This window comes from Pristiophorus japonicus, chromosome 20 (assembly GCF_044704955.1).
Source record: "Pristiophorus japonicus isolate sPriJap1 chromosome 20, sPriJap1.hap1, whole genome shotgun sequence".
In the NCBI taxonomy this organism is placed as follows: domain Eukaryota; kingdom Metazoa; phylum Chordata; class Chondrichthyes; family Pristiophoridae; genus Pristiophorus; species Pristiophorus japonicus.
This window is the reverse complement of record NC_091996.1, coordinates 9382526-9396647: the sequence shown is the minus strand read 5'-3', so window position 1 is coordinate 9396647 and position 14122 is coordinate 9382526. Positions and strand designations below refer to the sequence as shown.

At 46.7% G+C, this 14122-nt stretch overlaps 1 protein-coding gene across 2 annotated transcripts in view; it reads left to right on the top strand.

The window, feature by feature from the left end:
• Positions 1-550: 550 nt before the first annotated feature.
• The window catches only part of c20h9orf78 (chromosome 20 C9orf78 homolog), a 35292-nt gene continuing 21720 nt past the window's right edge, over positions 551-14122 (top strand). Inside the window, exons 1-3 of one of the 2 annotated variants that reach the window (XM_070863353.1) lie at positions 551-793; positions 6671-6730; positions 10068-10119. In XM_070863353.1, coding sequence (XP_070719454.1) covers positions 714-793; positions 6671-6730; positions 10068-10119 — 192 coding nt within the window. In that variant the 5' untranslated portion in view covers positions 551-713. The remainder of the gene's footprint in view (positions 794-6670; positions 6731-10067; positions 10120-14122) is intronic. The other variant, XM_070863354.1, reaches the window with a different exon arrangement.

Below are 14122 nucleotides of genomic sequence, written 5' to 3'. Positions count from 1 at the left end.
GGAGCCCCAGGATTTTAACCCAGCGATGATGAAAGAACAGTCGTTATATTTCCCAGTCAGGATGGTGTGTGCCTCGGAGGGGAACTTGGAGGTGGTAGTGTTCCCATGCGCCTGCTGCCCTTGTCCTTCTAGGCGCGGGAGAGTTTGCGGGTTTGGGAGGCGTTGCCGAAGAAGCCTTGGCGAGTTGCTGTAGTGCATCTTGTAGATGGTTTCCAAACAACACTTTTAAAAAGTACTTCATTGGCTGTAAAGTGCATTGGGACATCCTGAGGTTGCGAAAGGCGCTATATAAATGCAAGTGTTTCCTTTATGTAAACTCCACTTCTGCAACCGGTGGGATTGGAGTGAATCGTCCCCGCCCCGGAAACCAAATTTTGATTTGATTTGTTAGGTTTTCTTAATTTTTTTTGAATTAGTTTGCAGTTTCTAGTTGTTGTGCCCCTTTAACTGGGAAAGCTTGGTTCCATTGTGTAAACGGGGAGTGGGTCACGTGATCAGCGGCCCCTCCCTGGTGCACTGTGGGCAATGTAGTCCAACAGCTGCCGGAAGGTAGTGGGACAGACCGGATGTCACCTAGCGTCCGTCCGGTGCTGTAAAGTGCGCAGTGAGAAAGAAAGAAAGAAAGAAAGAAAGAAAGAGACTTCTGCCGATTTATTTATTTTTTTTAAAAAAAAGAATAATAATTGTGCTCGGAGAGAAGGCGCGACCCGGGAATGCCGGCGGGGAAAAGCTACCGGAGGAGGAGAGAGGAGGAGTCGGACGAGGAGGACGAGCAGCGGGTGGTGGAGGTCAGGTGAGTGCCGAGGCCTCCGGCCTCCGGGCTCAGGAAACACTCGGTCAGATCAATATTGGGGCTGCCAGGCCGGCAGTTCTGATCATTATATAACATCTGCTTCCCCTACTCCTGAGACACTCGGTTTGGATCGAAAAAAAAAACAATTTCTGAGTAATTATTGTTCCAATATTCGTTATTTGTCTTACTTGCCCAGCTCGGGTACATGAGGGCTTTGTCTCCACTCTCAACGTTTCCAAGGAGCCTCTGAATTAAACCCCTTTTTACCATTTTTGGTTCAGACTGCATCCACCATCGTATCGAGGATGACTTGCTTCCGCGCCGAAAAGGGATGAGTTCACAGGTGTTTCAATGAAGGACCTGATATTCCAGGTCCTGACCTACATCTTGAAGGGTGGAAGATGCCGGTGCGTGGATTTAAAAAAAAACATGTGGTGGCCGTTGCACATCAGCCACCACACGGGCTTGACTGAGCTCGGTCTTGGTCCAGTGGCGAGGATTAACCAAGACGACTGGCGTTACGACAGTGATCACACTCCAAAAATAGTTCATAAGAACGTAAGAAATGGGAGCAGGAGTAGGCCATACGGCCCTTCGAACCTTCTCCGCCATTTAATATGATCGTGGCTGATCCGATTATGGACACGGGTCCACTTCCCTGCCCGCTCTCCATAACCCCTTATTCCCTTATCGTTTAAGAAACTGTCTATTTCTGACTTAAATTTATTCAACATCCCAGCTACCACTGCTCTGAGGTAGGGAATTCCACAGATCCACAACCCTCAGAGAAGAAATTTCTCCTCATCTCATTTAAATGGGTGGCCCCTTATTCTAAGATCATGCCCTCTAGTTCTAGTCTCCCCCATCAGTGGAAACATCCTCTCTGCATCCGCCCTGTCAAGCCCCCTCATAATCTTATACGTTTCGATAAGATCACCTCTTATTCTTCTGAATTCCAATGAGTAGAGGCCCAACCTACTCAACCTTTCCTCATAAGTCAACCCCCTCATCCCCAGAATCAACCTAGTGAACCTTCTCTGAACTGCCTCCAAAGTAAGTATATTCTTTCATAAATATGGAAACCAAAACTGCTCGCAGTATTCCCGGTGTGGCCTCACCCAATACCTTAAATAGCTGTAGCAAGACTTCCCTGCTTTTATACTCCATCTCCTTTGCAATAAAGGCCAAGATTCCATTGGCCTTCCTGATCACTTGCTGTACCTGCATACTAACCTTTTGTGTTTCATGCACAAGTAACCCCAGGTCCTGCTGTACTTCAGCACTTTGCAATCTTTCTCCATTTAAATAATAACTTGCTCTTTGATTTTTTTTCTGCCAAAGTGCATGACCTCACACTTTCCAACATTATATTCCATCTGCCAAATTTTTGTCCACTCACGTAGCCTGTTTATGTCCTTTTGCAGATTTTTTGTGTCCTCCTCACACATTGCTTTTCCTCCCATCTTTGTATCGTCGGCAAACTTGGCAATGTTACACTCTGTCCCTTCCTCCAAGTCGTTACTATAGATTGTATATAGTTGAGTCCCAGCACTAATCCTTGCGGCACCCCACTGGTTACTGATTGCCAACCCGGGAATGAACCATTTATCCCTACCCACTATTTTCTGTTCATTAGCCAATCCTCTATCATGCTAATATATTTAGGCAAATGGGCAAATACATGGCAGATGCAGTCTAATGTGGATAAATGTGAGGTTATCCACTTTGGGGGCAAAAACACGAAGGCAGAATATTATCTGAATGGCGGCAGATTAGGAAAAAGGGAGGTGTAGCGGGACCTGGGTGTCATGGTTCATCAGTCCTTGAAAGTTGGTATGCAAGTACAGCAGGCGGTGAAGAAGGCAAATAGTATGTTGGCCTTCATAGCAAGGGGATTTGAGTATAGGAGCAGGGAAGTCTTACTGCAGTTGTACAGGGCCTTGGTGAGGCCCCACCTGGAATATTGTGTTCAGTTTTGGTCTCCCAAACTGAGGAAGGACGTTCTTGCTATTGAGGGAGTGCAGCGAAGGTTCACCCGACTGATTCCAGGGATGGCAGGACTAACATATATGAGGAGAGACTGGAGCAACTGGGCCTTTATACACTGGAGTTTAGAAGGATGAGAGGGGATCTCATAGAAACATATAAAATTCTGAGGGGATTGGACAGGTTAGATGCGGGAAGAATGTTCCCGATGTTGGGGAACTCCAGAACCAGGGGACACAGTCTTAGGATCAGGGGCAGGCCATTTAGGACTGAGATTCAGAGAGTGGAGAGCACCAGTTCCGACTGTCACAGGAGAGAGAGTGGAGAGCACCAGTTCCAACTGTCACAGGACGGGAGAGTGGAGAGCACCAGTTCCCACTGTCACAGGACGGGAGAGTGGAGAGCACCGGTTCCCACTGTCACAGGACGGGAGAGTGGAGAGCACCAGTTCCCACTGTCACAGAACGGGAGAGTGGAGAGCACCAGTTCCCACTGTCACAGGACGGGAGAGTGGAGAGCACCAGTTCCCACTGTCACAGAACGGGAGAGTGGAGAGCACCCGTTCCCACTGTCACAGGACGGGAGAGTGGAGAGCACCCGTTCCCACTGTCACAGGAGCATCCAGTCGTGCCCCGGTAACTGCCCCCAAAGGAAGTGGAGTGTGGGAAATTGCACTCCGCTTCCATTGAGGAGTGGTGAGGCCAATTCTGCGGCGGGAGCAGGACTTCCACGCTGGGGGCTAAAATTCCCTGCCCCAGAAGGTTACCGCCCCCAAGATGGGAGCCTGTGCGGAGAGGCAGAGGGAAGATGAGGGGACCCAGGGCGGGGGACAGGAGGGGCCACATTGCAGCAGAGGTCTGGGGGGCGAAGTGTGTTGGAGGAGCAGGCCTGGGGGCTCTGTGCCTCGGTGCGGGGAGTGTTCGGAGTGGGGTGGACGGGTTGACTGCGCAGATGGCGGTTGGTGGATGTGGTGTGGTTGGCGTCGCGGGGGCGTGGCTCCGGGGTGGCCAGGGCTGGGGGTCGACATCTGGGGGTGTTCGGCATTTGGGAAGGATTGGGTGCAGGGAGAGTGTTCCCGGTGTTGGGTGGGTCCGGAGCCGGGGGGGGGGGGGGGGGCGGGGGGCACGCTCTTGGGATGGGGGGGTGGGCTGTTTGGGGCTGGGATTGGGAGAGACTTCTTCACTCGGGGAGTTGTTGGCCTGTGGGGTTCCCTGCCGCGGAGAGTTGTTGATGCCAGTTCATTGGATGTGTTTGGGAGGGAGTTGGATGTGGTCCTTGCGGCTGGGGGGATCGGGGGGTGTGGGGGGGAGGTGCTGGGTTGGGTGATCAGCCATGATCTTGTTGAATGGCGGTGCAGGCTCGAAGGGCCGAATGGCCTACTCCTGCACCTATTTTCTATGTTTCTATTACCCCCCCAACCCTGTGAACTTTTATCTTGTGCAGTAACATTTTATGTGGCACCTTGTCAAATGCCTTCTGGAAGACCAAATACACCACATCCACTGGTTCCCCTTTATCCACCCTGTTCGTTACATCCTCAAAGAATTCTAGCAAATTTGTCAAACATCGGCTGTAAAGCGCTTTGGGATGTCCAGTGTTCGTGAAAGGCGCTATATAAATGCAAGTCTTTCTTTCTCTGTCTTCAGCTGTGGCTCAGTGGCCTCTGTGTCAGGAGGTTGTGGGCTCAAGTCCTCACTCCAGGGACTTGAGCACTAAAAGCTGACGCCCCAGCGCAGTGCAGAGGGAGCACTGCACTCAGAGGTGCTGACGTTCGAAGATTACGTTAGACCGAGGCCCCGTCTGCCCCCTCAGGTGGGCGTAAAAATGATCTCACGGCACTATTTTGAAGAAGAACAGGAGCGTTCTCCCCGGTGTCCTGCCCAATATTTATCCCTCAATCAACATCACTAAAAACACATTTTCCGGTCATTATCACATTGCTGTTTGTGGGAACTTGCTTGTGCGCAAATTGGCTGCTGCATTTCCTACATTACAAGAGTGACTACACTCCAAAAGTACTTCATTGGCTGTAGAACACTTTGAGACGTCCGGTGGTCGTGAAAGGTGCTATATAAAATGTCCTTCAGCCTGTGTGAGGATTGGAATAGTCAGCCTCTTTTCTGCTTCAAGATTTCCTCAATGTTGACAGTTCTGCCCATTGTTTTATGCTCAACCACAATTGTATCTTATAACGTACATGAGGACGTGTATCCGCTCCTTATTAACATTTTATTCACCACCCTTCTCCCAGGTTGGTTGTCAAAATTTTAAAATGATTAATTCATTGTGGCCTTCCCTGGCAAGGCTGATATTTATCGCTCGTCCGTAGTTGCCAACTGAGTGGCTCACTGGGCCACGCTTCAGTGAGCACTTACAAGTCAGCCATGTTGGTGTGGGACCAGAGTCACACAGAGGCCTGACCATGTATGACAGCAGGTTTGTTTCCCTATAGGACATTAGTGAACTGAATTCAAATTCTCGAAACATGGTAGGTCTGTACCAGCATTAACACTTGCCCCAAATTACACTATCCTAGTTTAAAATTAAAATGATTTCGGAAGTAGATGTGGATTAAGTGTTTTTATTGGACACTCCTAATTTAGGGCCAGGTGAGACAGGACTGCTCCTATAAGTGCAGCAGCATTAGGCAGTGATTGTTTATAAACTGTCTAGAAACACAATTGCAGTGCCCTATAGTGGTCACACTTGATATTATGAAGATTTTGTTTTCGTATTATGTACAGATGCACCATAGTCCGACTACAAATGAATCTAGCCCCCGTCAGTCAGCTAGTCAGAGTGGCCAGGTGATACTCTCTCTGCTGCATTGTAATTAATTGGCAGTGTTCCCCTCCCCTTTTATAGGGGGCACTTGTAAAAATTTATGCTTTTAGTGCCCCCAAAAAAACAAAAAAAACCCCACAAACCCCCCCCCCCCCCCCCCAAAAAAAAAAGAGCCTTGATAAGTGTTTGGAGTGTCCCAGGGGGCACTTGATTTAACTGTTCACATTTGTTTTCTACAAAAGAGTTGTAATTAATTGGCTGCGAGAACATAAAAACAAACCAGGTTATACCAACCAACAGTTATTTTATTTTTCCTCTCTCATCTCTACCTTATCTGATCTCCCAAATTCAACTCAGTGACATGAAACCTTCAGTCTGGCAATCTGTTGTTGGGCATACAAACAGAATAAATATTTTTTATTCACATTTTGTAAGTACAGTACAAAATGATCCAGGCTGACACTCCAGCGCAATACTGAGGGAGTGCTGCACTGTTGGAGGTGCCGTCTTTCGGATGAGACATTAAACTGAGGCCTCATCTGCTTTCTCAGGTGGACGTAAAAGATCCCACTATTTTGAAGAAGAGCAGAGGAGTTATCCCCGGTGTCCTGGGCCAATATTTATCCCTCAATCAACATTACAAAAAAAAAATTATCTGGTCATTATCACATTGCTGTACGCAAATTGGCGGCCACATTTCCCACATTACAACTATTTTTGTAAAGCAATAAATCAAGTGCCCCCTTTTTGCCCCCTTATTAAAGGGGGCATTAGAACCAACAAATTAAACTTTTAACATTAAAGGATCAAATTAAAATTTGGTTGCCGGGGGGGATGATGATACACTCCAGTCCCTCCTGCGCCCATCTCTCGCGGAAGGCCGGTGGACATCGCGTGCTCCATCTCCAGGGATACCCTGGCTCGAATCCCACATTACAACAGTGATTACACTCCAAAAGTACTTCATTGGCTGTAAAGCACTTTGGGACGTCTTGAAAGGCGCTATTGAAATGCAAGTCTTTCCATTTTTTTTGTAAAGTTCTTGATTGGGTGTATAAGAAAACATTTTTCCAATTCACCAATGGTAAACTTTCTCCGTTTCCAAAGGTCAAAAGTAGATGAGCTGAAAGAAATTCAGAGTATGAGGAGAAGACAAAATGGAGTGAGGTAGGTGCAACTCATGTGGCATAAAATGGGCACAGTCTGTACCCATCGTGGAACATCACGTCAAAGTAACAGGTTAATAGTACACACAACGTGCACGTGACAGATTGTTGCAGCTCAGAGCTTCTGCGAAACAAAGTCTTTTATGTGGGGCTGGGAGAAAAACACACCTTTCAAAGGAGCCACGTCAGGATGTTGCTTTACTGCTTTTCTTGGTACTGAAGGTGGGAGAGGTTTGAAGCACCAGTGAGCACAAGGTGATCATGTTTGACATAGCAAGAATTGGAGAGGTTCCTGAAACCCAAAACAAAATGGCTGCATTTTAAGAGGACCAATGTTAAATGTTTGAGAAGTCTTGTCGGAGTGGGCATGCAAGGTTTGAATATGGCTGGGAGAGAGGAGGAACTGTGTAGTTCCTTCAAGAAGATGATTCTGAATGCAAAGGGCCAGTGTGTATTCATGAGCAGAGGTACCAAGCTTAACAGCACTCCTTCCTGGTTAACATAACGTAAGAATTAGGAGCAGGAGTGTCTATTCAGCCCTTCGAGCCTGCTCCGCCATTCGGTGAGATCACGGCTGATCTACCTCAGCTCCACTTTCCCGCACTATCCCCATATCCCCTTGATTCCCTGAATATCCAAAAATCTATCGATCTATCTGAATATTCTCAAAGACTGAGCCTCCACAGACCTCTGGGGTAGAGAATTCCAAAGATTCACCACCCTCTGAGTGAAGAAGTTTCTCCTCATTGCAGTCCTAAATGGCCAACCCCGTATTCTGAGACTGTCACCCCTGGTTCTAAACTCCCCAGCCAGAGGAAACATCCTCCCTGCATCTACCCTGTCAAGCCCTGTAAGAATTTTGTATGTTTCAATGAGATCACCTCTTACTTTTCTAAACTCGAGAGAATATAGGCCCAGTCTGCTCAATCTCACCTCATAGGACAATCTCCCCGCGCCCCCCCCCCCACCTTCCCAGGAATGAGGCTACCAAGCAGCGCTTAAAGAAGGGAGAAAAAGCAATTGAGGCCATTGAAAGAAAATGGTATAGAATTAAGATGGATTCAATACAAAAAGGCATACCTGGAGTGTTTGCCTCGTTCTCCTCCTTCAGTACGCTCCTTAAAACTTAACCTCATTGACCTGTCCTAATATCTCCTCAGGTGGCTTGATGGGAAGTCTAGAACAAGGGGTCACAGTCTCAGGATACGGGGTAGGAAATTTAAGACCAAGATGAGGAGAAATGTTTTCACTCAGAGGATGGTGAACCTGTGGAATTCTCTACCACAGAAGGGCATGGAGGCCAAGTCACTGAATATATTGAAGAGGGAGATAGATTTCTAGAAACAAAAGGCATCAAGAGGTATGGGGAGAATATGATGTTGATAGAGGATTAGCCATGATCATATTGAATGGTGGTGCAGACTCGAAGGGCCGAATGGCCTACCACTGCTCCTATTTTCTATGTTTCTATGATGTCAAATTTTGACTGATAACGTCCCTGTGAAGCACCTCGGGCGTTTTACTATGTTAAAGGCGCTATATAAACGCAGGTTGTCGAGTGTTTTTTTAAAAAAAAAATGACATCAAAGCATCAAAGAAAAATTGCGATTTGAATATGGCAAGAGAAATGAGGATAAGTTTTCCAGTTATATTAAGATAACCTCGGTATGGAATGGGGTTACTGGAAAGAGGTGGGATGCAATGTTCCCTGTAATTTTGTTTGGCAGGGGCCATTCAGAATAGCGCGGTTTTTCTCATTGAAAAGCCTGGCTGTGCAGGGTGCCTGGAGCACTGAGCGGCCACACAGCTTACAGGGAACATTGGTCAGATGTGGGAATGACAGCTAATGCAAAAGTGCCAGAAGTTACTGAACACTGGAGAGCTGCCTGGGGACTGGAGAAAGGCAGATGTTATTTCTATTCAAAAAAAAAAGTTTAAAAAGTCATCCAGGAAACTACAAACCAGTGACTTATGTCCATTGTGGGTAAAGCTATTGAAACCCTTGTTAAAGATATGCTCATGGAACATCTGGATAGAAGTAAAATCATCAAAGATAATCAATATGGGTTCATGAAGGGGAGGTCTTGCCAGTCTAACTTCCTAGTTTTCTTTGAGGGTGTGACAAAGGTGCTGGACAGGGATAAGTGTCAGCCACAGCTCAGTGGGTAGCACCCTCGCCTCTGAGTCAGAAGGTTGTGGGTTCAAGTCCCACTCCAGGGACTTGAGCACATAAATATCCAGGCTGACACTCCCAGTGCAGTGCTGAGGGAGTGCTGCACTGTTGGAGGTGCCATCTTTCGGATGTGACGTTAAACCGAGGCCCCGTCTGCCCCCTCAGGTGGACGTAAAAGATCCCATGGCACTATTTCGAAGAAGAACATGTGAGGTATCCCCACCATTATCGGCTGTGCCTTCATCTGCCTGGGCCCCAAGCTCTGGAATTCCCTCCCTAAACCTCTGCCTCTCCACCTTAAGCCCCCAGGCCATGCCAGGGAGTAGAGAGGATTTATAATCCACTCTGCCACCTGCTCTTTCATCAAAGTGGAAGGTAGCTCCTGTCTATCCTGCTCCACATCTTGTGTTTATTTTATGATGTTTTGTGATAATTAGAGAGTTACATTTTTTCTAAAGTTCCGAGGTTGACTTTGTTCCAATGCGGGATCTTGTTTAAAGTTATGTCTCTAAATGTTTTTCAAATTTCTAAACAAAGTTACATTGAAATTAAACACATCTTATTTATAGTATATTTATATTAAGTGTCAGCTGTGGCTCAGTGGGTAGCACTCACTCGCCTCTGAGTCAGAAGTGTGTGGGTTCAAGTCCCACTCCAGGAACTTGAGCACATAAATCTAGGCCGATACTCCCAGTACAGTGCTGAGGGAGCGCTGCATTGTTGGGAGGTGCCATCTTTCGGATGAGACGTTAAACCGAGGCCCCATCTGCTCCCTCAAGTGGACGTAAAAGATCCCATGACACTATTTTTTTGAAGAATAGCAGGGGAGTTATCCACGGTGTCCTGGGCCAATATTTATCCCTCGAACAACATTATTTAAAAAAACAGATTATCTGGTCATTATCACATTGCTGTTTGTGGGAGCTTGCTGTGGATGGTATAGGCTCAACCTGCTCAACCTTTCTTCATAAGACAATGAAATGGAGCTTCATATTGGTCATTCCGAAAGCAAGATTTAAAAGAACCAGTGACGCTAACTCTGGACAGTGAGTTTCCAGTCTCCGGTGCCATCAGAAGAAAGCACCAAGCAGGGACTGTAACCAAAATGGCCATTGTAGAGGGGTCAATTGCCTTTAGTCACTTCTCTTTCTGTTGCTTGTTACAGTGCTGCTGCCCTGCTGGTTGGGGAACAAGTTCCGGAAGAAACACTAACTGTGGTAAGTTGTGACATGTCACAATCTATCAATTTCAGTGCAGCTAATTATGAGAGTTTGTTGTATGTTCCGAACCTAATTCACAAGCCCCACAGATGACTAATGGTCTAGTCATTACTGTCAAAGGGGCTGTACCACAGTGCTTGCTGTGTATTATCACAGAATCATACAGCACAGAAGGAATCCATTCGGCCCATCGTGCTCAAGTCGGCTCTTTGAAAGTTATCCAATTTTTAAAGATTCATTCACAGGATGTGGGCGTCGCTGGCAAAGCCAGCATTTATTGACAATTGAGCCGCCGCCTTAACAACTGAGTGGCTTGCCAGGCAATTTCAGAGGGGCAGTTAAGAGTCAACCGCATTGCTGTGGGTCTGGAGTCACACATAAGCCAGACTGGGTAAGGACGGCAGTTTTCCTTCCCCAAAGGACATTAGTGAACCAGGTGGGTTTTCACGTCCGTTTTCATAGTCACCATTAGCGATACTAGCTTTTTAATTCCAGATTTATTTAATTAATAAATTAGTCCCATTTTCCAGCTCTTTCCCAATAGCAGTACAGATCTTTCAAGTATATATCCAATTCCCTTTTGAAAGTTACTATTGAATCTGTTTCCACCGTAGAAGTTTGGCACTGTCTTCTGCAAACGGCAATTGATGCTAGATCAACTAATTTTAAATCTGAGATTGATAGCTTTTTGTCAAAGGTATTAAGGGATATGGGCCAAAGGTGGTGTCATGTATTTATGCTTGGGGTCACCAGATACCAGGGGGCGCCACTGTCGGAGGTCATCAGGCTGTGCGCGCGCATGTGCGGTCACTGGTATATAAGCGCAGGTACCATGTCACGTGGGTTACTTTTGGGCGCGAATAAAGTTGGATCAGGTTTACACCTGAGGCAGTTTACAGTAACAAGTCTTGTGAGTCATTATATTCATTACATTTGGCGAAGAGGTAACTTAAGAACCTTCGCATGTACAATGGGCACTGTTGGAATTCTGGAGAGATTCGTGGATGGCGAGGATTGGGTGGATTTTATCGGCCGCCTGGATCAGTATTTTGTGGCCAACAAAATGGAGGGAGATGCTGACGCAGTTCGGCGTAGGGCGGTTTTCCTTACTGTTTGTGATCCAAAAATTTATGGCCTCATGAAGAATCTTCTCTCGCCTTTACGTCCAACAGACAAAGAATATGGGGATTTGTGTGCTTTGGTGCGTGACCATCTTATACCAAAAGAGGGGATCATCATCTCACGCTATCGCTTCGACACGCATGTTCGTGCTGAGTGCCAGGATGTGTTGGGATTCGTTGCCAACCTGTGACATTTTGCTGAGTTTGGGAACATGTTGGAGGACATGCTGCGAGATTTCTTCGTGATAGGCATCATCCACGATGTGATTCTTCGGAAGTTATTGGCCGAAGAGAAGTTGGATTTGAGCAAGGCCATCGCAACTGCCCAGGCATGCATGACGACTGATGATAATTTGAGGCAGATATCATCGAAGAGTCGGAGCTCCACGGCAAGTACTGTAAACAAGATTATGTTGTCGTCTGGCAGAGCTGCTTATGGCAGGGCCTACACGACTGCTTATGTGAAACCTGTAGCTGCTCAAAGTCCGCCAACTGGTACGAATTCGATTCACCCTGTTGGCATTGTGGGGGCAATCATCGGCCTCATCAGTGTCGATTTAAACAGTGCTCCTGTAATGGCTATTTGAAAGTGGGACCTCGTCAGAGAATGTGCCTACAACTGAGCAAGCGTGCTGCACTCATCACATTGCTGATGATGACCAATCCAGTGCTGGCCCGGAGACACAACCCGAGGAGGAAGTGTATGGTCTGTATTCATTCTTGGGAAGGAGCCAGCTGATAATCATTAATGTGAAGCTGAATGGCGTGCCTGTATCAATGGAGCTGGACACAGGTGCGAGTCAGTTGATAATGAGCCAAAGGACATTCGACAAGCTGTGGGACACTGAGGCTGTGAAGTCTAAGCTGAGTCCAGTCAATGCCAAGTTGCGTACTAAGGAACTCATACCGGTGATTGGCAGTGCAGTAGTCAAGGTGTCATATGATGGTGTGGTTCATGATCTACCGTTATGGATCATCCCAGGTAATGGTCCAACGCTGTTTGGCAGGAATTGGCTCGAGAAAATCAAGTGGAATTGGAATGATATCGAAGCGTTGTCATCGGTGGATGACACTTGGTGTGCTCAAGTATTGAAGAAATTTCCTTTTTTTTTGAACCGGGCATTGGTAATTTTACTGGAGCCAAAGTGCAGATTCACCTGGATTCTGATGCAAGGCCTGTCTATCATTAGGCTTGGTCTGTTCCCTACATGATGAGGGAGAAGGTTGAAATTGAGCTTGACAGACGCCAACGTGAAGGGGTCATATCATCGGTCAAGTTTAACGAGTGGGCCAGTTCTATTGTTCCTGTGTTGAAGAGTGATGAGTGATGGCACTGTCAGGATTTGTGGAGACTACAAGGTTACGATTAACCGATTTTCGAAACAGGATCAGTACCCGTTACCAAATGTGATGACCTGTTCGCCATGCAAGCTGATGGAAAGTTGTTCACTAAACTGGATCTGACGTCGGCCGATATGACACAGGAGCTTGTCGAAACTTCGAAGAAACTCACCTGCATCAACACCCATAAAGGACTGTTTGTCTACAACAGGTGACCTTTTGGAATTCATTCGGCTGCAGCCATATTTCAGAGGAATATGGAGAGTCTACTGAAGTCCGTTCCTAGAACTGTCGTGTTTCAAGATGACATTCTGGTCACAGGTCGCGACACTACTGAACATCTAAACAATCTTGAAGTCCTACATCGTCTGGACAAAGTGGGACTCTGGCTGAAACATTCGAAGTATGTCTTCATGGCACCTGAAGTTGAATTCCTGGGGAGGAAGATTGCTGCTGATGGCATCAGGCCTACTGATTCAAAAACCAAGGCCATCAAAATGCACCCAGGCCTGAGAATGTGACGGAGCTGCGTTCATTTCCTTGGGCTACTCAACTACTTTGGTCATTTCTTACCCAGATTGAGCACTTTGTTAGAGCCACTGCACATGCTACTGAGAAAAGGCAATAACTGGGTCTGGGGTGTGTCTCGATAGAGCCTTTGAGAAAGCTAAGAATCTGCACTGTTCAAACAAGTTGCTTGTTCATTATGATCCGTGTAAGTGTCTTGTATTGGCCTGTGATGCTTCATCATATGGGGTTGGCTGTGTACTCCAACAAACAAATGAGTCGGATAAGCTACAACCTGTTGCGTATGCTTTGAGAAGTTTATCAAAGGCGGAAAGAGCTTACAGCATGGTAGAAAAAGCTTTGGCCTGTGTGTGTGGGGTCCAAAAAGATGCATCAGTACCTGCTTTGGTCTTTGTTTTGAACTCGAAACCGATCACACGCCACTCATTTCATTGTTTTTGGAAAACAAAGGGATTTAGTACCAATGCATCGTCCCGTATCCAGAGGTGGGTGTTGACATTGTCTGCCTATGATTGTTATTCGTCATAGACCTGGCACTGAGAATTGTGCTGATGCACTGAGTAGTCTGCCGTTGCCCACATCTGAGGTGGAGACTCCTCAACCTGCAGATCTACTGTTAGTGATGGATGCTTTTGAGAGTGAAGGAACACCTGTCGCTGCTCAACAAGTTAGGATCTGGACCAGCTATGACCCTACTTTATCGGTTGTGAAACGTTGTCCTCAGTGGTGATTGGTCTGCAGTACCTATGGAAATGTGTGATGAGACCAAACCTTACAACCGTCGCAAAGATGAACTGTCCATTCAGTCAGATTGTTTACTGTGGAGTAATTGTGTTGTTATGCCTAAGAAAGGCAGAGACAATACTCATCCTGGTATTGTCATGTATGGTGGCCTGGAATTGACTCTGATCTGGAATCATGTGTGCATCAGTGCAATACTTGCAAGCAGCTAAGTAAAATACCATCGGAATCTCCGCTGAGTCTTTGGTCGTGGCCATCCAAACCATGGT